The sequence below is a fragment of the Haemaphysalis longicornis genome, unplaced genomic scaffold (assembly GCF_048455015.1).
Source record: "Haemaphysalis longicornis isolate Haplotype H1 unplaced genomic scaffold, Haemaphysalis longicornis Haplotype H1 scaffold_3, whole genome shotgun sequence".
In the NCBI taxonomy this organism is placed as follows: Eukaryota; Metazoa; Arthropoda; class Arachnida; order Ixodida; family Ixodidae; genus Haemaphysalis; species Haemaphysalis longicornis.
In genome coordinates, this window is record NW_027526335.1 from 107788513 (window position 1) to 107813745 (window position 25233).

Consider the following 25233-nt stretch of genomic DNA (forward strand, 5'->3'; position numbering starts at 1 on the left):
GATAATTACAATCTGTTTCATTTAAGTATGAAATGTTGGTGACCGCAGGAGTCAACGATTTAGTCGAGACCATCGGCGGTGGTGAATAAATGTGTAAGCGCCTATCTTACGTTGCAAATTGGTGCCCAAATTGGTTATTCAGCACAACTTCAGCTATGAGTGATACTCATGGAAGGCGCATCAAAGAACGCATCAAAGTGGTATGCATCAAAGGCTATCACGTCTGCTGACACAAGTATTGGCCAATCGAGGGCAATTCGACACATGGCCACTTCCTGATTATGTGGGAGGGGGTAATAGTTGTGATGGACCAACAATGGGACACATCAACCCCAAAAATACTTTAAAAAGGGTCATATTTTATTGAAGGTTCTGTAAGGATACTCCCATGCTTATTTTCTTGTGACCCGCCGCGGTGGCTCAGTGGCTAAGGCGTTGCGCTGCTGAGCACGAGGTCGCGGGTTCGATTCCAGGCCGCGGCGGTCGCTTTTCTGATGGGGGCGAAAAGCAAAAACGCCCGTGTGCACTAGATTTCGGCGCACGATGAAGATCCCCAGGTGGTCACAATTAATCCGGAGCCCTCCACTACGGCGCGCCTCATCGCCTGCGTTGCGTCGGCGCGTTAAACCCTACAGTCAATCACCAATCAATTATTTTCTTGCGTTTTTTTTTATTATTCTTCTGCGTGCGCTACATACTTACCGGCATTGTATGCGATTTGGGCTGGCCCACTAGAGCCATGAACAAACAATCTTAAGTGAAAGCACTTTACTACGTCTAACTAAGGAATTTGAGAAAATATATCACCCATAGTTGCTCATTCAGCTTATAGATGTTGTGAAAAATCCACAGCTGTGTAATTTCATTATTTCTTTTCCCACACATCGATAGCAATATATGCTATACAGTGGTATTGACACTGAAGTTTGGAATGGAGTACGGGGTGTACCACAGGGTTCAGTGCCCGGTCGGTTGCTGTTCCTCGTTTTTATTACTTATGGTGTATACCAATGCGGCTTAAAAATCAGGCTGTACGCACATGGCTGTTTACGACACTCCACATTCAACACACCCAGTGACCACCAAGAGCTATGCTCTGAACTAGATAAAATCACGCGTTTGTGCAGGGTCTCGCAGACGTCCGTAAATTATACAATAATATGCTACTTTGTAATGAACTATCTCCTTTTTTTATTGCGCAACCAATAGTAATGTATTATCGCGCGTCAAAGAGTTCAATAGAGTGGTTTTCTCAAATCTGAAACCTTCTTCGGGGCAAGCATACTGATCCCAGATCCCAGAAAGCAATATCTAAACTCAGCCATTTTAAAAGTCATTACTCTCTAGTACAGGTAACCCTGAGCATTCGGCATAGAAAACCCATTATAGTTACTATTTCTGAATAATGCGAGTATTAGAGGGGATCCGTGCACTTGCTTTAATATTGCCGCGAACCATACATTGGGTTTGTTTATTTGTGTTTTGCTTTTAACGCCGGCTGCGCCGGTCTTTGTTATCTCTGCGCCAAGGGAAGCGCGTGTTCCATTCTTTCTTTCTGTGCCGCATGTGTTATCTGTTGTGATAGGGAGAGCATTCCGATCTAACTTGAACAGCCCAGAATAACCTTCTTGGATCTACTATGTTCTCGATGCGAATCGACGTTTCGAGAACCACGCGCGCCAAAAGATAAAAAGCCTGCAGTGCGGACGCCGGGGCATTCGATTCTGCGACGCTCGCCGACGCACGTACGTCACTTTGTTGACCACTGCTTCGCCGCCTCTGTATTCTTTTCAGTTGTTAGGGGAGCACAAGTTCGCTCCAATAAAGTTGTTTCTTTTCCAAACAACTGCTTCGTCCTTGGCTACGTGACATCTGGTAGAGGTGCTGGGTACGCACCCTTCATGCCCACTACAACCTCTGGAAGCCGCCAAGCCAGTCCAACAAGAGCCAGCCTCCGCGTGCAAGATTTACCACCCGAGTTCGGTCTACTACCGGAGAAGACGAAGAAGAAAAACGTCGCAACCAGCACCATGCTCAACCAAGCCAATCCTCCTGTCGTTCTGCAGCAGCCACGGGAACCGCCATCATTCCGAGGAGCCCCCGCAGAAGACCCAGAAGAATGGTTGGAGAAACTGGAGCGCGTCCGGAAATTCAACAGGTGGGACGACGCAGAAACGTTCCGGCACGTTTTCTTTTACTTGGAAGATTCGGCTCGCACTTGGTTCGAGAACCACGAGAGCTCCTTGACAAACTGGGCTCAGTTCAAAAGCGAGTTCACTAAGACCTTCACTACCGTCGTGCGGAAAGAAAGAGCCGCCCTTTTGTTGGAAACGCGCACGCAACACCCCAACGAAGGTGTCGTGATCTTCGTTGAGGAGATGAAGCAGCTATTTCGCCGCGCGGACCCCGAAATGACGGAAGAAAAGAAGTTGCGCTTCTTAATGCGCGGAGTGAAGGAGGAACTGTTTGCTGGACTTGTCCGAAATCCGCCCAAAACCGTCGCCGAATTCGTGACCGAAGCCAGCACCATTGAGAAAGCCCTCGAAATGCGTGCTAAACAGTATGACCGCAACTTTGTTGGCGCGGCCAATGCGAACGACTTTGGCAGCACGCGGATCCCGGCCGACAGCCTACGCGAGACTATCCGCGCAATAGTGAGAGAGGAGCTGCGGAAACTTCTCCCAACGCCGCCGCAGCCCCAAGTCGCTTCTCTCACCGACGTCATTAGAGAAGAAGTGCAACAAGCGTTGGGAACTTCTACGCCATTTGACGTACCCCGAGAGCCACAAGCTATGACATACTCCGCGGCTGTTCGTCGACCCCGCCCTGCTCCAACACGCCGTCAAGAGGCCCCGCCGTACCGCCGCCCACTGTCACCCGCCCGACCCCCGGTAGCCCGAAACCAGACGCCGAGGAAGACGGACGTATGGCGAACTCCCGATAACCGTCCTCTGTGCTACCACTGCGGAGAGGCCGACCACATTTACCGTCGCTGCCCATACAAGAGACTCGGACTGCGTGGTTTCTCCGTCGACGCACCTCGCCCTCTCCCTGGCCAACGACCACGTGAGATCGACGAGTATCTATCTGAAACCAGCCGTGGTCCAGGGCGTTTCAACCGTTCGCCGTCGCCCTACCCATACCAATCGCCGAACCGCCGTAGCAACGCTGACTTCGCCCGTGGAAGGTCCCCCAGCCCACGCGGGGGAAACTAAAAGCAGCAACTTCTGGAGGTGAAGTTGCTCTATGGCGAAAAACCGGAAACCCTCCAACGACGCAAGGACTCGCCGAAGACAGTGATTCACGACATGCCCTCATCCCGACGACCCGACCTAACCCTGACGAGACTCCCGAACACGACGACAGCTATACGCCGCGACGCTTACCCGACCTGACCGAGACGTCCGCTGAGAAGACGTGGACAACGACGACGCACAGTGCCCGACCGTCAACACGCACAAGCCGAGATGCGACGCCCCGACGCACCCGGAACTCGAGGAAGGCGGCATCCGACGTCAAAGTGTCCATCGACGGTTTTGATGTAGTCGCCCTCGTAGACACGGGAGCCGACTACTCCGTAATGAGTGGACCATTTGCGTCTAAGCTGAAGAAAGTTATGACCAGATGGGACGGTCCGCACATACGCACAGCAGGAGGCCACCTCGTGACGCCAAGTGGAACGTGCACATCGCGCGTCACCATAGACGGCACAACGTACCCTGCGGCGTTCGTCGTTCTGCCTAACTGCTCCCGCGACGTGATTCTCGGAATGGACTTTTTGACGGACAACGGCGCAATAATTGACCTGCAGACCAAGTCGATAACATTTTCCTCCGATCACTCCACGACGCCGCAGCCGAACCCCGATCACCTTGCTGCTGTCAGGATCGCCGACGATCACATCACCCTGCCACCCCGCGCAAGCTTGATGATCGCCGTCTACTGTGAGGATGCTGCTTCTGACATCGACGCTATCGTAGAGAGTGATCGAAGGTTGCTTCTCGACCGCGGTGTCTCCGTCGCCAGAGGCATTGCGCACTTTAAGCAACGCCAATCTCACGTTTTGGTCACTAATTTCACCGAAGAGTACCAGCATTTAAACAAGGGAGCTGCAATTGCGTTCCTCGAAGAAACGCAAGAAGCAAGTGATGTGATCGCGGTCGCCGACTTTGAACGCACACCCGTAGAAACCTTGAAGCTCCCGCAGCCATTCGACGTGAATCCGGCGCTACCGCAAGAACAACGGAAAACATTATTGGCTTTGCTGCGTCGCTATAGCGAATGTTTTTCGTCGAGCGCAAAACTACGTCAGACCCTTCTAGCGAAGCACCGAATAATAATCGAAGACGGAGCCCGACCTACCCGACAGTCACCGTACCGCCTGTCTTCACACGAACGGGAAGCCATCCGGACTCAAGTCGACGACATGCTCAGCGACGACATTATACAGCCATCGAAAAGCCCCTGGGCTGCGCCCGTCGTACTCGTAAAGAAAAAAGACGGCACATTAAGGTTTTGCGTTGACTACCGGCGACTGAACAAAATCACGAAAAAGGACGTGTACCCCCTCCCCCGAATCGACGACGCCCTCGACCACCTCTGCCACGCGAAGTACTTCTCATCGATGGACCTGAAGACCGGCTACTGGCAAATTGAAGTGGACGAGAGAGACCGAGAGAAGACTGCATTTATAACCCCAGACGGCCTATACGAGTTCAAGGTGATGCCGTTTGGGCTGTGCACAGCACCAGCGACGTTTCAAAGAGTCATGGACACTGTGCTAGCTGGCCTTAAATGGCACACCTGCCTCGTATACCTCGACGACGTAGTGGTATTCGCCCGGACTTTCGACGAACACCTTGCAAGGTTGGAGTCTGTTCTCGAGGCCATTCGTACGTCGGGGTTGACGCTGAAGCCTGAAAAGTGCCGTTTCGCATACGGGGAACTCAAGTTCTTGGGCCACGTCGTCAACGCCGCGGGAGTCCTACCTGACCCGGCAAAAACATCAGCCATTGCGAACTTCCCAAGGCCGAAAGACAAGAAGGGCGTGCGAAGATTTCTCGGGCTGTGCGCATACTACCGGCGCTTCGTCGCAAACTTCGCACGAATTGCAGAGCCACTCACGCGCCTGACGAAAGATAGCACCCCTTTCAGCTGGGAAAACGACCAAGAAAAAGCATTCGGCGAGCTGCAAAAACGCCTGCAAAGCCCGCCCGTGCTCGCTCATTTCGACGAAAATGCCGAAACGGAAATGCACACGGACGCCAGTGATATAGGCTTGGGTGCCGTCCTTGTCCAAAAGCAAAGCGGCTGCGAAAGGGTAATCGCCTATGCCAGCCGTGGTCTGTCGAAGGAGGAGAAAAACTATTCTGCCTCTGAGAAAGAGTGCCTGGCTATTATATGGGCGATTTCAAAATTTCGCCCATACTTGTATGGAAGGCCATTCAAGGTTGTAACAGACCACCATGCGCTGTGTTGGCTCGCCAATTTGAAGGACCCCTCTGGCCGTCTTGGGCGGTGGAGCTTGCGCCTGCAGGAGTTCGACGTTACAGTCGTTTATAAATCCGGCAGGAAACACTCCGACGCCGACTGCCTGTCCCGCGCCCCCGTCGACCCACCACCACAAGACTCTGATGAAGACAGCGCGTTCTTCGGGATCGTGACGGAGAGCGACCTAGCCGCCCAGCAGCGTGCCGACCCCGACTTACGCGTCATAATCGAGTACCTCGAGGGATGCAACGTTGCCGTTCCTAGGACCTTCAAACGCAGCTTACCAGCATTCAGCCTGAGAAATTCCGTCCTTGTGAAGAATTTCAGCCCCGGATCAAGAGCGAATTACCTTCTCGTCATTCCCGCGGACCTTCGTGACGAAATTTTGGAAGCGTGCCACGACGACCCGTCTTCCGGACATCTGGGCACAGCCCGCACTATTGGAAAAATCAAGGCGAGGTACTACTGGCCCGGCCTTACCTCTGACGTCACCCACTACGTCCGGAGCTGCCGTGACTGCCAGCGACGAAAAACGCCGCCGACAAGACCCGCCGGACTTCTGCAACCGATCGCCGTCCCATCGAGACCATTTCAACAGATTGGAATGGACCTTTTAGGCCCGTTCCCTACGTCACGATCACAGAACAAGTGGATTGTCGTAGCGACAGACTACATGACGCGCTACGCAGAGACCGCCGCTCTTCCGAGGGGGACTGCACAAGAAGTGGCGAAGTTCTTTGTAAGCCAAGTGGTGCTGCGACACGGAGCCCCGGAAGTTCTAATCACAGACCGTGGAACGGCATTTACTGCGGAGCTGATGCAAGGAGTATTACGCTACAGCAACACGGATCACCGAAGAACGACGGCGTACCACCCCCAAACGAACGGACTAACAGAACGTCTGAACAATACAATCGCAGATATGCTGTCAATGTACGTTGACGTTGAACATAAGACTTGGGACGAAGTGCTCCCGTATGTCACGTTTGCGTACAACACGGCTATCCAGGAGACGACGCAGCTGACGCCGTTCGAGCTTGTCTACGGTAGAAGGCCGACTACGATGCTCGACGCCATGCTTCCGCACGTAGAAGACGACGACCTCAACGCCGACGTCCACGGATATCTTCAACGTGCGGAGGAGGCCCGCCAGCTCGCTCGAGTTCGTATAACGGACCAGCAGCTGGTGGATGCGGGCCGCTACAACCTCCGACGCCGAGACGCCGAGTACCAACCAGGGGATCGTGTGTGGGTTTGGACTCCCATCCGACGACGCGGACTCAGTGAGAAGCTCCTGCGACGGTATTTCGGACCCTACCAGATTCTACGACGTGTTGGCCAACTTACCTACGAAGTGATCCCCGATGGTGACTCCGGCACATCACGACAACGCACGCGGCCTGAAGTCGTCCACGTGGTTCGCTTAAAACCTTTCTACGGACGATGACGAACTTTTATTTTCATTTGTTCGGACTGTCGCGTATGTTAGCATCGGGTCGATGCACTCTTAGAGGGGGGGGGGGGGGGGGGTAATGCCGCGAACCATACATTGGGTTTGTTTATTTGTGTTTTGCTTTTAACGCCGGCTGCGCCGGTCTTTGTTATCTCTGCGCCAAGGGAAGCGCGTGTTCCATTCTTTCTTTCTGTGCCGCATGTGTTATCTGTTGTGATAGGGAGAGCATTCCGATCTAACGTGAACAGCCCAGAATAACCTTCTTGGATCTACTATGTTCTCGATGCGAATCGACGTTTCGAGAACCACGCGCGCCAAAAGATAAAAAGCCTGCAGTGCGGACGCAGGGGCATTCGATTCTGCGACGCTCGCCGACGCACGTACGTCACTTTGTTGACCACTGCTTCGCCGCCTCTGTATTCTTTTCAGTTGTTAGGGGAGCACAAGTTCGCTCCAATAAAGTTGTTTCTTTTCCAAACAACTGCTTCGTCCTTGGCTACGTGACAATATTCACAAAATAGAGATGGTTCAGAGTAGACGCTGGGGTCGACTTTTAACGGTTATGGTCGAACGTCTGTTCCCCGTTCGAGGCCAGAGCAGGCAGAAACATTTTCGAGCGAAATATTTGTCGCTTGCTTTTTTACATTTTCATATTGAAGTTGGGACTAGGCAGGCTTCATAGAACATCACATTATGTTTAGTGTCCACTGGGCATGTTTCAAGCCATCGTGTTTGAATACATCTTTACGCTTTGGGCAATTACGGATTTTTAAGGTTCTAAAATTTCCGCAGACACAGTTTTGGAAAAGAAAATTGATCAATTTAATAAACGCCATCCAGAAGACTGACGTTGCTTCTTTACATCTTCCCCATGTTGTCTTTTATTCTCGTTATAAATTTGGCCGTCGATGAATACAGTTTCAACCACTGTTCTTAAAGTTGTGTTTCTTAACGTGACAACTAGAGTCTCTGCGTAGTATGCGGCTTAAGAATATTTGTTGTAATGTTAAATAGTAAAAAATTGTACTTATGGCACGTATCTTACTACCACAATGCAAAAACCCCTTCCATTAGTGTTAGCAATATTGTTCAATAAAATAAATATATAAAGGTTGGAGTTCCGCACTTTTAGCCAGTTAGGTTACGCTAGTCAATCTGCTTGCATGGAATGTTACTTTCGATTCGCCCCGTTCGCTCATGCACTCACCGACGATCGTTCTCAAAAGAGTTGATTTGCCGGCGCCATTCCTGCCAAGCAGGGCAGTTATGTGCCCCTGAAAAATCTTGAATGTAATGTCCTTCAGGATAACGGTGCGACACACAATCGGGCCGAATGTCTGCGAAGAAAAAAGGACACCAGGTTCAGTCGCGCGCCATGAGTAAATTATTATCACGTGGATCTAAAGCAACAGACAAGGACCGTTTTATCTTGCCCTCGAAAAAGGTATTTGATTTACAATGATATGCGACAAGTCCACACTGATGACTTATCTGGAAGGGCTTACGGACTTGCCTACATACGTGAGTGTGTGTATGAATGTATCTGTATGTATGTATGGATGTATGTATGTATGTATTCATGTATGTATGTATACATGCATGTATGAATGTATGCATACATGCATGTATGCATACATGCATGTTTGTATGCATGCATGCATGCATGCATGCATGCATGCATGCATGCATGTATGTATGTATGTATGTATGTATGTATGTATGTATGTATGTATGTATGTATGTATGTATGTATGCATGCATGCATGCATGCATGCATGCATGCATGTATGTATGTATGTATGTATGCACGTATGTTGATTGATTGTAGGGTTTAACGCGCAGACGCAACGCAGGCGATGAGACGCGCCATAGTGGAGGGCTCCGGATCAATTTTTGACCACCTGGGGATCTTTAATGTGCGCCGAAATCTCGTACACACGGGCGTTTTTGCTTTTCGCCTCCATCAGAAAAGTGGCCGCCGCGGCCAGGAATCGAGCCCGTGACCTCGTGCTCAGCAGCGCAACGCCTTAGCCACTTAGCCACCACGGCGGGTGTATGCACGTATGTATGTTCGTATGTATGTACGTATGTATGTATGTATGTATGTATGTATGTATGTATGTACGTATGTATTGTATGTAAGATGGGTGGATGAATGGATGAACGTAGGTGTTGTCAGGTGGGGAATTTTGAATATCATCATCTTTGTCTCCATTTCTATTACAGTGACGGGAACATGCTCCCGTGTTGTAAAACTGGGAACTATATATATAACCGGGGTTTCGCTGTATATATAATGCATAAGCACATTGAGCTAATCGCCCTTCCGACGTTTAAAACTTATGAGTATGAAAGAATACCTGCGTGTACTGTCCACCGTATGCAGCAACAAACGCATACTCTACAATTTCAATGGTATAGACAAAACAGCGCACTCACCTTGTTAAGCTTGTAAAGAATGATCATTGGTTCCAAAGTTTCTGCCACCGGCTCAAAGAGGTTGGGATCTTCCTTGATCGCTTTGGCCTGCTCGGGAGAAACGCCTACCCTTCCAAAGAAGCCCCAGTACTTCGGCTGCAAAAGGCATGGAAAGAAGGCGCAGACGATACAGGAAAACAACGCGTGCTGAGGTTCGAAGACTCCGAGGGCGACTTCGTGATATTATGACATTCTTTAAGACGCAGTAACTTAGGTGCAATGTTTTTTTTTTCTGGTTCAAAGCAGTGCAACGCGCATTTGTTATTATCAGATGATTACTCGCCTCTGTTATGAACTTAAGCACTCATATTGAGAAGTACACAATTCCCCTCAGCTGTGAAAAGAGTTGACACGTATAATTAAGTCCACCAATGCTTTCGCGTAGAACAGTTCTGAAGGGTTATGTGGTTTTTAGTTGTAAACAAGGTAGCCGCCGTAGCGCCGCTTCATTAGCCTCACTTCCGTAAATTCTACTTCAAGGGACCATCCAGACAAAATACAACATAGTTTTATTCGAAAGAACCACCCTGCGAAAACTGGAACAACTCCGTGACGTCGTCCCCGCAAGACGATGTTTGCATTCAGAAAAATATACCCACGTTTTCATATGGAGAGCTTGGTACTTCGACGGAGGTGTCCTTTAAAGGAAACAGGCTAGAGTGCCCCGTAAGTGTTCTACACAGTTTTTCTCCCTCGCACGAAACGAAATCCCAGGGTGCTGTGCCAGAGCGCCCAGCCCAAATTCGCTGCACGGGGCGACGCGCCGACAGCGGGGCCGATTCGCGCCTCGATCAAACTGCCCACGGCAAACATGCCCAATCTTGCGCGCGCCGCAGAGTCGCCCCTCCTTTTCCCGTCGTGCCAGCGTGGCCGAATCATGCCTCGGAAGAACGGTAGGCGGCAGACGCGCAGCGACATGCATGCCTGGAGAGGGTGCCGCTGTGTTGCCCTCCTTTTCCCCGTCGGGGTGGCTCGGCTGACGCACACGCTTCGCCTCCATCCGTCGGATTCAAACTTCGGCGTGCGAGAGTCCTGATTGGAGCGATTCAAACCGATAGCGGCTGCAACGGACTCCCGCCCGGAAGCACAGCGAGCGCGGTCCTTTTCGGAGGCACCGAGTGGAGAGGTACTGTCGCCTTTGTGCGAGCCATGTAACGCCTTTGTTACTCTTGCACATACTGTATATAAATGTTGCTTCAACTCTTCGTCGGCTCGAGAACTTCACCGCTCTGCTCTGCGCCGCGTCAATAGCGGAAGGAGCAAGGCAACGTCGCTACACCGGTAACTGCGCTCGGATGGCCAGTCGAAACAGTGATGACAGCGTCGGGATGACTGATTCCCAACAAGCGGTAAGTGCTCTCTATAATACACCTGTGCGATTATGTTGTATTATGCGATTATGCGCCTTCTTTACAGTCCTGAGCCTTATATGCACGAAGCGAAAAGTCCCTGGGCGTGATACGCACACCGCTCAAGCAGCAAAACGCCGGGGTATTATTAAGCGTGTTAACTTGTTAACTGTACATTAGCGTACAAGTGGTACGATCAAACGAGACTAACAACTAGAACCATATCCGCACTCTCACAGGGAGTTTGGTTACGGCTTCCAGTTGCACACCTAAGTGCCAGTGATATTGAGCGCAAGGCAAAAAAATGTCGTTACGTCGCTACTCGGCCTGCGTCCTTTAATACCTAGATGAACTGTTTGAAGGGTGAAATTCTGTTACGGGTAAACTTAGCCTCATTGTAATATCGACAGATTTGTTTGACTGGGCCGAGCTTGTACTTTGTTTGAACGGTCCTTGAAAAAAAATTGTGGTTGATTCCTCTGTCATAGGAATCGGTAGAACACGAAGGTGAAATGTGCAGCGAAATCTGCAGCTGAGCATGATTTGCGGCGGTTGTCTTGTGAGTGTGCTTGGCGAGCGACGTCCTGCCGGCGGGTCGCTTTGGCAAAGGTGTACTGGCGTCATTTCCGTGACGGATATGACGTCACTGAAATCTTGGCGTATCCCGGCATAAAACACTTTCGTGTTAATATATCAAACCACAAAACCAACAAACCTAAGTAAGTATAACATACTCGTTGGTTGTAAAGGTTGCTTTCCCGCAAGAAGACCTTGTGTGCAGGGGTGCACCCTTTAGAGGCCGCATGCTTCGTTGTACTGGCGTCACTTCCGTGACGGATATGACGTCATTCAAATGTTTGTGTACCCGGGAATAAAACACTGTCGTGTTAAAATCCAATGCGAAAGAAAAAGAAAACCCGCAGAGCTTCGCGTAGGTGTACTTATCCGTTTTGAATGTTACGTATTGCTCGGATTGTACAAGTTTCTTTTTTTTCTCGTATACAACATTCATTTGATATATGTGTGCACCTTTTCGTTTTCTTTAGGCTTGTTTTGCTTCGTTTTGCCAATCATGTACATTTACATTATTATAGGGATTATGTGCAGATGCAAGGCGCAGAACGCGGTTGGTGCTTCTTTACGATCTTTTCATTCGTGTTTCCATCGTTCTTTTAGGGGATTCATTTTTGTCTTCGTTTTGTGACGGCTCCGTACGAGACATTTCTAACTTTGTTGGCTCATTTGCATATGATTTTTCTGTTTTTTGGCTTACAATATTATTCAACTAATTATCTCCGTTTACGCTGTTATAATAACTTCACCAAATATGCACTTCTCCGCATAAATGTACGGCATTACATGGTTGGTCCGTCTCCAGGACTTTTGTTTAGGTTGGTTAACGTTTAGGTTGCTTATTTCTGGGCTTTTTTTTTCCTCTATTCGTTTTGTTAAGCGATATTTTCGGTTCCCTGAAATTAGTTTCATTGTGTTGTTTTCTACATTTTGCATTTTGCTAGTTTTTTTAAAAAGATGCAGTTTCGTGCATATGTAGGGCGCTATACAGTTTTAGCTGTGGAGGCACTCGGCACAGAATCCTGCGCGTTGAATGAAAGTTAGCGAAATACAGCAGACATCAAAAAGATTTGGGGAGTGAATGCAGTGCTCTCAGCTCGTAGACCACCACACAGACCACAGCCGACAAGACCCCAATAAAATTTGCCGCACACAGTATTGTTCCGTACTGGGGAAAAAAATTTCCATTTGCAGGTTCAGAAATTCGTTATTTTAGATGCGACTGCATCTCATTCACTCGCCTTGTCCCTCCATACGGCGTTGTCCGTCCACACCCCTCCCCCTACACTATAAAAAAAATAATAGTTAGCGGCGCCCGGTTTCGATCCCACGACCCTGTGGGCGGAACGCGAGGTACATGGTGCTCTTCCCACTGCGCCACAAAACCGAGACAGAATCAAACGCTACGTACTTGCCTTATATCCTTGACTCATTCAAACTACGTCAAGATGCTACTGATACAACGCATGATGGGGCAATGATTAACACTTGCAATAAAAGAAAAGAAGCTCCCACTTACAACAACAATGATGGAGTAAAGGTCGTTGCGACAGCGAAGCCCCAAGCATACCACTTAGAGAGATTGACCAAGATTGGCCAATAAAACATAATAATAATCATAAAACATAATAATCATACGCGTTCCCGACACGTTTCACGTGATATCCAACGGAAACACCAAGTGAACCCCACGATGTGTCGCATCTACACAGGGTTCCCCTCGTGGGAAGGTGGGCGCAATTTTTACCATTTTTGCCCCGCAGATTTCTCAACAATTTCCTGCAGATTTCCCTACATTCTTTTTTCGCAGCTGACAGATATTGACCTGGTTTCCTGTTCGGTTTTCAGCGTTGGCCAGCGCTATCTACTTTACGGAGACTTCCAGACGCAGACGCCGTTCCGAGAGTCAGAGTTTTAGCGAGAACAAATTCCGCTACTCCTGCCGCACAGTAGCATTTGACTAAGCATTTCACGTTTTCCGCATGCAGAGCATGCAGAAAACGTGAAATGCTTAGTCAAATGCCTAGTGAAATGCTTAGTCAATTAAGAGGTTGTTGTGTAATTCAGGTAATTTTACTTCAGCGCCGGGACTGCTTGTGCCATCATAGCACGCAGACTAAGGCGCACCCGAAATTAGTTTTTGTATATTGCGCAGGAATACATGCGAACAGGCTTCAGTCCTTCAGCCAGCATCGCTTCACGCTTTGCTCTTTTTCATGGAGTATTCTTTCCTCTTTGTGCCCTCCTGTTTTATATGGATTGGAAGCGGTCTTGGATGCTTGTGTATTGCGAGAGCACCACTATCTTTGAACATAGACACGAAGCAGTGTTAAGAAAACCTTTTAAAACAGAACAGTAATAAATGAGGCGAGATCTGGTTTACCGACATTATTTTCCCTTTTTACTCAACGACTCCCGAAATTCCCTGGATGTGTGAAAAATTCCCTCGATCTTTCTTAGGCGAAATTAGAGCCCAAAATTTCCGAAAAGGGGAAAAGGGGAAACATCACTGGCCGCACAGTCGCTACTAGTTGCCACCAACGCGCGGTTCCCCTCATCTAAAGCCGTGTTCACGCGAAGGGCAGACACCCCAATGGCGCTTCTGGAACGTGCCCGGTTGACGCAGCGGCTTGCGACCACAGCCACCACGACTGAGGAAGGCGCGTTCACCTGGGCTCCGAAAATTTTCAGCCTCCAGTGAGTGACATACAATGGAACAATCGAACAATTGAACAATGGAACAATCGAACAATCTCTTCCCTTTCATTCGATGCATGCATTATCAAGTGGTGGGGTTTAGCATTCAGTGGAAGGACAGGTGGTGAGGCTCATTTGTGGCTTCATCTATAGCTTGTATTCGCTGGCGAGGCACGCATGCAGGCAACCATGTCAGGGCGCCTTTACTCTTACGTCGGGCTCCGCGGGATGGCGGTACTTGTCCGTGCTAAGCACATGATCTGTGTTGGACGTTCCAAACTATATCCCATCGAACGCAAAGAAATGCCTCGAGTGCTATGTGCGTGCGATTAATTACATCTTTGTGGACACCACTGTTGAGAATGGGTTTGAAACGGAGCAGGCGACGCACGCCGGTGTTTTTTTTTTTCAGTATGCGGGTGCAGTGGCACAGCCGCGCCATGTCCGTGGCGCATCGCCCACGCCCGTGGCCGTTTCCAGTGTTGCCAAGCGAAGAAATTGGCAGATAAACTTTTCAATGAATACCAGCCATAAGCCGCGTTTACATGAATGCGACAGAATGCGATAGCAGCGAGTCAGATTTCCTAGCGCATCACGAGTAATGCGATGCGCTAGCGTTTACATGTAGCGCATAACCCCTGGTGCGATGGTGGCGCCATACGGTGTCGCACATCGAAGGTAAAGCAGCGTTTCAGGCGCTTCCAAAGCTTCCGGCTCGGCGGGTTCTGTTCTTTTTTCACGACTCGCATTTTCTGGCGTCTTACGCTCGATTTAGACGTTTTTAAATGCAAAGCTGCGTTTGCAGGGCTTACTTTTCTTGTCGACATAATTTCGAATGCGATGCGCTCGCGTTTACATGCACTTCGAAAGTCTACTTACGCATCTCAATCCACCCCGGTCTGGCGCATTAATGCGACGCGCTTTCCTAGCGCATTAGCCCCGTTTACATGGATGCGATGCGCTAGAAATTTGATGCGATGTGATGCGATGAGCCACTTGTCGCATTCATGTAAACGCGGCTATAGCTACACAATCAATTTAATGCGTTAATATTTCCTGATCCAGAAAAAGACCACTTCGTTTTTGTTGGTTTGGAAGCTTAGCAACGAAGAGACGCCAACCCAAATTACTACATCAACCCCTACGAACCGACTTCGGGGTCATGCAGTGAGCGAGTCACGATCTCATTCTGTGTATCTATGCGGTGCAGTCAGAGCGCGGTTCTCCGACAGGCGCCACCCGAGAAAGCGTGCTTACCATGACGATGAACCACCAGGGCTTGGGGAAACTGTACCCGTAGGGCCACACGTTCTTGAGGTACCAGGCCAAGCATAGGCTCACCGAACAAGAGGTCAGAAGAGCAATCGAGACCTTGCGCAGAGACAGTTGGTGGAACGTCTTGTGTGACGCGAAGTTTTTCCACGTCATGCCGAACCCTGCAAGCGCCGGGCAGACCAACAGTTAGCGTTGCGAGAAACACAAGGATGGCACGCGAATATTGTTGTTTGACACAATACAACTGAACAAACAAGCTATGCTCGGGCACAACGTAAGGTCAACGGAAGTTTCCCCAGCATATGATCACCGCAGCCGGTTGCTTCCCCGCGTGGAGCAGAGAGGGCGTTACTGCGAGTATTTTAAGCAAGAATAGTAGTTTCCGTGAATTTTTCTACCTTAATGTGCTGTTCAATTACTGGAGCAGCAAAAAATGTACTACGAGAGCAAAAGCAGACAAAGTGGTGCGTTAAGCGCCATGTATACTTTCAGTTGCATGCACCCGTTCGCATACGGGTCCATCGCTCCGGTGTAGTGATGCACCGCCCAAGACATTGCCGTTTCTAACATGTACTCGAGTACATTTGTCTGCCTTCACCTAACTGTAGTTCCCTATATTGTCTTGCGCTAAAGGCTCTAAGCTTAGCAGACATGCCGTTATTACCGACTTGGAGTAACAGCGTCTCTATTTGCTACCGAACTTCTCAAATAAAAACAATTGCGCAATGTAGCTTTTGACATACCCCTACCAAGACCGTAGCCATTTCACCATTGTCGGCATTCAGTAAGGCTGTAGAAAAGGATAAACCAAGCCACAATCTATGACCGTGTTGTGTTTAGAAATATCACGAAAGTAACAGAGAAGATTTATTGGTTTCGTTTACTAGTTTGCATATTTTTCAGCCACGCTGCCGCAACAATTCCGCACGACGTCAGTTCATTGCGTGAAACTTTTCCAAATTCAAGCCAATCATCCGATCATCCTCTAAGGAGTGAAAAGCAAGAATCGCTTATGAGCGAATCTGTACCGCTCCGCTCTATCGCCAAGTCGGACCCTAGCCACTTGTTGAAGATTGTTTGCTTTTAGATGCGAAGCATCTCATGCTCGGGGTTGTCACGCGGATTCACCGAAAATAGGCACGTCGCTATTTATAAATTCGGCCGCAATCTCGTCAAAGCTGCCATGCACCGATCGCCTGTTTACTTCACGCATACGGTCTGGGAGCAACAGCGCCTCTTCTCACCGAGCTCTTCGCTCTCGCAGATGAGGGTGATGCCGTAGGCGAAGCCGACGTTGGGCAGCAGGCAGACGGCCTGGTAGATGTAGTTGTGCGGGTCCGGCGGCTTCTCGCCGTCCGCCAGGGTGGCGCCGGACACCGCCAGCATGATGATGGGCAGGATCAGGGTGATGACCATCGCGACGAACGTCAGGATGGCCGCGATGTTCGCTGCGGGAGGCGAGGTGATGATAAGTGATTGGTTGATCGAACTAGGTGATTCATTGTGCTTAAATTAGTTTTCTCGTCATCTTCTTTATCACCTGTCTAAATCCTCGAGTGTTGGTACGCTCTCTACCGGTAGTTGGAACTAAGGTGTCCTTGATTGTTTCATCGATTGATAGGTAGATTGTTTGAAATTGTCGTTTTACGGTTATTGTTCAATATTTGGGTTTAACGTGAGGAGAAGTATTATACAGTTGACTGAAGCCACCACTAATTCCGCTGCGGGGCACAAGGTCTCAGGCCGGTGAGGTTTCTTTTTGCTAAGGACAGATTGATTGATTTGATTGATTGTGGGGTTTAACGCGCCGACGCAACGCAGGCGATGAGGCAGGCCGTAGTGGAGGGCTTCGGATTAATTTTGACCACCTGGGGATCTTTATCGTACGCCGAAATCTCGTACACACGGGCGTTTTTGCTTTTCGCCTCCATCAGAAAAGCGGCCGCCGCGGCCGGGAATCGAACCCGCGACCTCGTGCTCAGCAGCGCAACGCCTTAGCCACTGAGCCACCGTGGCGGGTTTTGCTAAGGACAGCCCGTTCAGGATATTCAGTCTCATGGGCACAGCAGGAGGATAACAATAAGAAAAAACGTCACTGCGGTATACGAACGAACCTGGTATAACCGAAAAGAAACCGTTCAAGCCCCTAACCAATTTTCTGGCAAAGATCGTATCGTCACGTTTCCCTGTGTACGCGCAGCAGCGCTGCTGAGCTCTTTCCAAGTGCCGCTCGAAGACTTTGAAGAGGTGAGAATAACGCGTCTTGAGTGTGCACGCCGCTAATTTCTTGTCACCCAAACCATCATGAACAACTTCCCGCGAAAAAGGGGCGAAAGCGCAGTCTTGTTCGGTGAGCCGGTCATACTGTTAGGCTTTTAAATCCTGAGCCAGATATAAGTTAATTATGTCATAAATTGGACACATTTGACGCTTGTAAACCTACCTATCATGAGCAAAATGTTTGTTTGACCTGGTTTTGCAAAGGCTATCCCCACAGCTTTTTTTATAAAGGTTGGGCTGAGCTCCCTTTGCTTCCGTGTTTCAGCAGCATTGCAACTTTGCCTTTTCTTGAGACTTTGCAACCTGCCGGCTAGCTGTATCGACAGGATGATTCCTGTCATTACGCTGAAGCGCACACACACATGGTCCGGCCGGGGCGCAATTTATGGAGGAACCCAGTGACAAAGCATCAAACCCTCGCTTAGTCACGTGGTACGTATACGGTGATAATCCGAGCTAGCCAGCCGCATCGCCGTTCCACATCGGACACGTGGCGTGACGTCACGCTTGCAGCACTTGCGCTCCGGCTGCTCAAGGTCATCGCCGAGTGACGAATGACCTTGCGAGACATAGCGCAGTACAGCTCTCGCTCGAAATTGCGATTAGCCATTTGCAGCTCTAAATGGTGACATAGAGCTTTCGCTCGGTGTTGCCATTGGGACATCAGCGGGTGCTTGTGAACCAGTGCGCATTCATCGTCTGCTTCTATATGGCTCTGCCACTGCCGTCAAAATAGTATGGCGGATGCAGACACCTTTATTTTGAACTCTGCGTCTGTTTCCTTGTGTCAGTGGTGTCTGTGCGGACATTATTCTCGTTAACCAATTTCATCGGGGGGGAACCCGGTTCTCGCAACGTAAACAAATGTGTACGCGATTTTTTTAACAAAATAAATGAAAACGTACGGTAATTAGTATTTGTTCATCTCTTCAGCCCCATGAAGAGATCTAAGCAAGTTGTGTTCTTTGTTTAACCCGCATGGGAAACGAAAGGTTAAGGTGAAAGCTTGGCGCAGTGATTGTAGCTCAGAGAGGCCATGCTGCTCAAAAGCAAAAGCCTGTTAAGTATTCCGTGTGTACAACGCGCTTTTAATTTTTGCTGGTAAAATCTAGGCCAGACATTCGGCAATTAAAACCACTATAGCACGCCAGCAGTGTTAATAAGATTTCTTCCTTCCATTCAGCTAGTCGCTGATAACTGTTAACATTTCGTCTCCAATGATACATTATATAAAAAAAGCGCAACACTTTCATTCATGTTCACTGGTTATTGCGTTTTTTATCATCCTTACAATACATGACAAGCTTATATTCACCTACACAACCTGGAAAAAAGAAGAAGCTGGTGTCCGTCAGACATTATAATTACTAAAACTGCCTCGCTCTAGTGAGGCAGAGATTGATTTGATTGATTGATTGTAGGGTTTAACGCGCCGACGCAACGCGGGCGATGAGGCGCGCCGTAGTGGAGGGCTCCGGATTAATTTTGACCACCTGGGGATCTTTAACGTGCGCCGAAATCTCGTACACACGGGCGTTTTTGCTTTTCGCCTCCATCAGAAAAGCGGCCGCCGCGGCCGGGAATCGAACCCGCGAAATCGTGCTCAGCAGCGCAACGCCTTAGCCACTGAGCCACCGCGGCGGGTGTGAGGCTGAGAACAGGACTGCGCTCTTTCGTGTCCGCATGCCCGAGCTCACAAGAGCTAGACGCCGGCAAAAATTGATATCTACAGAGAAAGGCCGGAAATGTCCCGCTGAAGTACGAGTTGCTATTGGCGCTTAGGCGGGCTCCTTAGGCGGATTCGTGCACGCCTAAGGAGCCCGCGAGTGCACGGGAGGCGCACGCTCCCGTGCACTCGGTTTTCTCTTCGTATTTTTTTCTGGTAACGCTATACGGATGAATTAAACAGCGCTGCTTCTAAAAATTTAAATCTGGTTCCACGCAGTGGGAAATCAGCTGAAACCGCGAAGCTGTGGTTCTCTTATGTTGACTCGAACGTAACCGTGCGCATGCCCAAGAACTGCAGTGCCATCGCGCGCAAATTCTACGCTTCGGGCTATGAAATCAACAGCTAAAGAGAGGGAAAGCGGGAGGCAGAGGAACTCGCCCAGCAAGACTACTGCGACCTTTATCGCTGGGCCTGGGAATCGCCGGCGAGGAGCTTTACAGACCCATCGATAAAGGCCGCCGGTGGGTCCGGGAACCCGCCCCTACCCCAACGTGACGCAGGACCTACAGCAGACGGACGAAGAGGCCCGACCTACGACAGCTCCGCTGTTAAAAATTCCCCGCATTTCCCCGAGGGGAAGAATGTGAAAGTGCGAATGCACGAGTTGAATTTGCGCGGTTCGGTAATGTTCGCGAAAGAGAGATCACACACACACACACACAACTACAAAGAAAGAAAGGTGCATTTATTCACAGACACCTATTTGTGTTGTCGTTGTACTTGATTGCTAGAGCGGATCTCAGCTTTGAAATTTCGTGTCAGTACTCCTTTAAGCAGGTGCATTAGCCCTTCTCAGACACGATTCCTGGCCAATCCCCCACGTGGGTATGTGCCATGTCAGCGGCCAGGCAGCGCGCGCCCATCTCCCCCCGTTGCCAAGGAAGACGAGGAGATTCCTGGCCAATCCCCCACGTGGGTATGTGCCATGTCAGCGGCCAGGCTGCGCGCGCCCATCTCCACGTGCGCGGACATCGCCGGTGGACGCAGGTTCAGGGTCGCTTAAGAAGTGCATTGCACTTAAAAGCCAGACAAGACACTCACGCCTGGGGCTGACGATGGCGACGATGATTGTGAAACAGGAGGCAGCGGCCGCGTAGACGGTGAAGAAGACGATAAGCACCGAGAAGTCGCTCTTAACCCAGAGGCCCCGGGCACCGGACCAAGGGTCAGATCGGAAGATGAAGATGAGCGGGATGATGACCAGGAACATCTCGAAGAAGGCGCCCAGGAGGTTGCCCAGCCAGTAGGCGGTTTCCGAAAGGCCGTTGATGCTCATCAGCTCCTACCGTAATAGGCAACGGAAGAAGCGCATCGCGAACAACATGCGCTTTTAAACGTTAAAGAAAACAGTGCTGAAACGAGATAAGAGTACAGGCAAATAGAGAAAACATGCGATGTTTGTTTGTAGTTGACACAGCTATTTATATACGAGGACATGCGCATTTTCCTCTCGTTTTGTGCGATTTTTTCTTCAAGTTCGACAATGTACCAAGTAGTCCGTCAGCAAGCCATTTAATATGAACTTCCATACATTCCAAGTATTATACACCCACAAGCGTTTCCGTTTTCTTAATTAACGACAGGTTAACCTCTTAGTTCTATTCATTGTAACCCTACAGTCCTGACAATGATAAGAAAATGAAGGAAGCTCACACTAATGCGTAAGACTTGAAGGTAGCGGAGCTGTACGCAACAGTAGCGTTTTTCCTCTTTTTCGCCTCACAGCGTTGTTTCAGCGTCTCCGCTGTACGAGGGACCACGGCTGGATGTTCCTCTTCCTCTATCACACACGGTTCTGCGCCGCACGTGGCCTCGTGGCCTTTCTTCGAGGCGCGTGCTTATCGCTGCGGCCGCGTCCTCCTCGCCCTCCTCCGCCACGTCCCGCGCACGGGTCCCGCGCACGTTTCCTTTCCCCACCTCGCCTATCTCTCCCCTGCCTCCTATCTCTCCCCGTTATCGGGCCGCTGCTCCGTGCCGGGCGCTTGCAGAAGGGGGAGTGGTTTGACCACTAGCGCTCAAGGGCAAAACTGGTCACCCTGCGCAGACTGCTTGAGGTAGCGCAGTGTAGCTTGCGTTACAAAAACAATTCGAATCTCAAACAACAGCGGTAACGGTTTAGTTTTCAAGACTGGTAACACTTTAGCGCAGATTTCATAAGGTAACGTTTCAGGACGTGCAATCTGTTCAACACAACAATGGCTCCCTCATTCAAAGAAAAGCTTGGCGCATGGTAATCGCCTTTGTGTATACAGGCTCTCACGAATATGTACCACGCTGCAAAAAACAGCACGGTTTTCTAGAAGCTAACTTTCTCCCGCATGTCGTAGATTTATAACATTTACCGCCCAAGTACAGTATCTGTTGGAAGCCATCCTAACGTCGAAGAAATGTTCTTTTCGCATATTATCGCTCTTGTGACTTCGAAAGTTGCGCTTGCGGGTCGCCTACCCACGAGGTTGCTGAAGGAATTTATTGTGGTCCCGTTCCGGGCCCGGTTTTGTGGTGGAGGGACAGCGTTGGCCGAGAGGGAGGTGGATTAGCGGATCGTGGAGGGCCAACACGTGGAGGAAACAAGATAGTTGCTGCTGTACGCAAGAGACTTTACACGAAGGCAAAGTACAAACTTGTTTAATTTGGAAGAACTAGCATTTGGTAACTCACTCGGCTCAATTCCGACCACGAAAGGGTTTTTATCCGGAGAAACGCAGCATTGAAGAACTGCAAAATTTAGCGTTTCAGTGACGTTATATGGGCAGCCGTGAAGAACTTCTTGCTGGGCTATTTGGTGAATAGTTGCCATGATTTGAAGCGCAACAAAAAGACGCGGACGAAGAAAGAGAGTAGACGAGACAGACGCTAACTTTCAACTACTTTAGTCGGCTACTCATGTGCCTATATTCCATAGTAAAAGAGGGCGAGAAAGGAGGATCGTACACACACAGAGAGGATAACAATAATAGATATGTTTACAGCGCGTTTTTTTTTTTTTTTCAGAAAGCCAATCTCGCTATTGTACAGAGCAGTCAAAGTATCACTTAGGCCGGGTTCAAACTGTTGCCGTAACTGTCGTAATAACTTTAAAGAATGACGTCCCTTCACGTCTCAGCCAACCGAACTGCGTGACACGCAGTTTTCTTTAAGTTCATAAATCACGATATGGCTGTCACGTCGGTAGTCTGAACATGGCCGTATGCAGTCACTCGCTCTCTTCCTGATGTAATACGCTTAGGCTAATTCCCTCGCCTGTTCTTGCTTTTGTTTAGTATTTTTGTCTCATTTAACCGTGGCTCACAACCTCAGGCACGAGACGGGGGGGGGGGGGGGGTAAATGTGCTCTATTACCTTTTACAAGCGACAATTCATGTTCCCTGGCTCTCGCTGACGCAACGACCCGCCTGGCCAACGTAAGACCAGAGTCCTTCAATGCTTTGAAGGACTCTGGTAAGACCTTTTGCAAGATAGAGCGATTTGGTACACAACCCCGACAGCACAATCGACGTAGCGATTTGAATGTTTTTTTTTTTTTCACATGCCTTCTTGCTGCGTTCACCCGGTATGCGCTAGCACAGGTGCTGAAGTTTACACGGGGCAGAAAACGCAAGGGTGATCCCGTATCTTTCGGCGACCTTTTTCATGTTGTGGGACAGTCTGTGCATGTACGGCATGACATCCATTTCTTGTTGTCGGGAGATACCTTTGGTCTTCTCTCCTTTCAATTTTTTGAGCAACGTCTTCGCCACAGCAATGACGACAGTGCCATGGAAACCGGCCGAGTGAAGCCTGCCGATTTGACTAACAAAACTCACCTGAATCTTGCTCTGTACAATAGCGAAATGGGCTTCCTGAAAAACGTGCTGCAAACATATGTAATATTGTTATCACCTGTGTGTGCGTACGATCTCTCTTTCTCTCCCTCTCTTTTCCTAGGGAATTTAAGCACATTCGTAGCCGAATAAAGTAGTTGGAAGTTAGCGCCTGTCTCGTCTACTCCGTTTCTTTGTCCGTGTTTTGTTGTTGTTGTTGCGCTTCAAATCATGGCAAATGGGTAGCAGTGTTGTAATAATATTGGCCCGTACTAAAACAGTTATCAGTGCGTTAACTGCGTGTTAGCCTTTAAATGACACGATCAAACGAAACTAAGGACCCATTGCAGTCGCCCCGTCCCAATTCTCGGTGGTGACTTCGGTTCGCGGCCGCCAAGTTCGCGATAAAATTTGTATCTTTTTTAGGAGCGAAACAGTCCTAATGAACCAAACTTAGTCTTCGTTGCACCTTTAAGGACATAATGGTGCTCGTTCGAAGCATATCTTCTATGGCCGATGTCATTGCAGCCCTACTTCCATGCTGGATGAACAGCTCTCGCGCAAATTTATTTTTTAACGGGCGGCAGAGTCGTCCTACCTTGGCTCCGGAGGAGAGGTCTTCGCACAGCCTTTTGGTGAAGACAGGCAACATGAAGAGGAAGCCGACTACGGTGGGCAGGCAGCCGAGCGTGTGGCGCACCGGGTTCTTGGCCACGCTCTCGGTGTAGATCTTTCTCTTCCGCTCCTGCTCGGGGCTGAGCTTGTTCGAATGGGGCTTCTTGCCCCCTTTCTTTCCTTTCTGCGCGAGCGCCCAGTGGAACGGCACGGTCTGCGAAAGCGAAGCAAAGCGAACTTCTTTTGCGCCGCCTGGTGCTGCGCGCCAGCTCCCCCAGCAAAGACGGTACCAGAGTCTTTCAATGCCTTTCTGGCCATGAAACTTCGCCGTCACGCTATGGGAGAGCTTCGTACGCTGCCCAGGGAGGCCGCGCCGTGGCGCTGGTGTTGATCGGAGGGCAGCCGGGGGCGTGGTCAGAGCGCGTTTGGCAGGGAACGGACCACGGAATAAGATAAAACAGACGCTCGCCGCCTTATCAGCAGTGCGCTTTCGCTTTACGTGTCGTGGGCCGCTGAAACGGACTTGTCATTTTGTGAGTGGCGAAAAATTTGGTGCGAACGGGCATGCTGCTACTGCGTTCCTGCCTGCCGGTTTGGCTACAGAGCAGCGGCGGCCGCCCGATGCCCTCCGATCTGCGGTGGCGCCCCTCGCGGTAGCCTTTGTCCCCGTACGAAACTTGGCCGGGAGTTTCATGACCAGAAAAGCATTGAAGGACTCTGACGGTACCTTTGATTTGCTCTTGGGTGAAACCATGCAAGGGAGAATCGTGGGCCTGAAAATTGATATGCAGAAAACTAAAGTAATGTATAATAACCTCGGGAAAGCCCAGCGGTTTGGAATAGGTGGCGAGACAGTGGAAGTGGTAAGCGAATATATCTACTTAGGCCAAGTAGTGACCCCGGATCTCAACCATGAGGCAGAGATAATTGGAAGGATAAGAATGGGGTGGAGTGCGTTCGACAGGCATTCTCAGATAATGAATGGCAGCCTACCATTGTCCCTTAAGAAGAAAGTGTGTGACAGCTGCATCTTACCGGTACTCACCTACGGGGCAGAAACTTGAAGGTTCACTAAGAGGGTTCAACTTATATTGAGAACGACTCAGCGGGAAATGGAACGGAAGATGATATGTGTAACATTAATGGACAAGAAGAGAGCGGAGTGAGTCAGAGAACAAACAAGTATTAAGCACATATTGGTAAAAATTAAGACAAAGAAGTGGGTGTGGGCAGGGCATGTAATGCGAAGGCAAGATAACCGTTGGTCACTAAGGGTAACAGAGTGATCCCTAGAGAAGGCAGGCGTGGCAGGAGGCGGCAGAAAGTTAGATGGGCAGATGAGATCAAGAAGTTTGCGGGGATAAATTTGTCACAGTTGGCACAGGACCGAGGCAATTGGAGAATAATGGGAGAGGCCTTTGCCCTGCAGTGGGCGTAGATAGGCTGGTGATGATGATGATGATGATGATGATGATGAAACTATACAAGCAC

The 25233-nt window shown here is 49.7% G+C and overlaps 1 protein-coding gene across 4 annotated transcripts in view; it reads right to left on the reverse strand.

Annotated features, from left to right (window-relative positions):
- LOC144174997 (phospholipid-transporting ATPase ABCA3-like) overlaps nt 1-24449 on the reverse strand; it is a 107505-nt gene extending 83056 nt beyond the window's left edge. For 3 of the 4 annotated variants that reach the window (XM_077704007.1, XM_077704004.1, XM_077704003.1), the window contains exons 1-6: nt 23726-24449; nt 20366-20606; nt 16560-16763; nt 15298-15476; nt 9383-9517; nt 8151-8280 (exon numbers count right to left, since the gene is read on the reverse strand). In XM_077704007.1, coding sequence (XP_077560133.1) covers nt 8151-8280; nt 9383-9517; nt 15298-15476; nt 16560-16763; nt 20366-20606; nt 23726-23779 — 943 coding nt within the window. In that variant the 5' untranslated portion in view covers nt 23780-24449. The remainder of the gene's footprint in view (nt 1-8150; nt 8281-9382; nt 9518-15297; nt 15477-16559; nt 16764-20365; nt 20607-23725) is intronic. The other variant, XM_077704006.1, reaches the window with a different exon arrangement.
- Between the last annotated feature and the right edge of the window lie 784 nt (nt 24450-25233).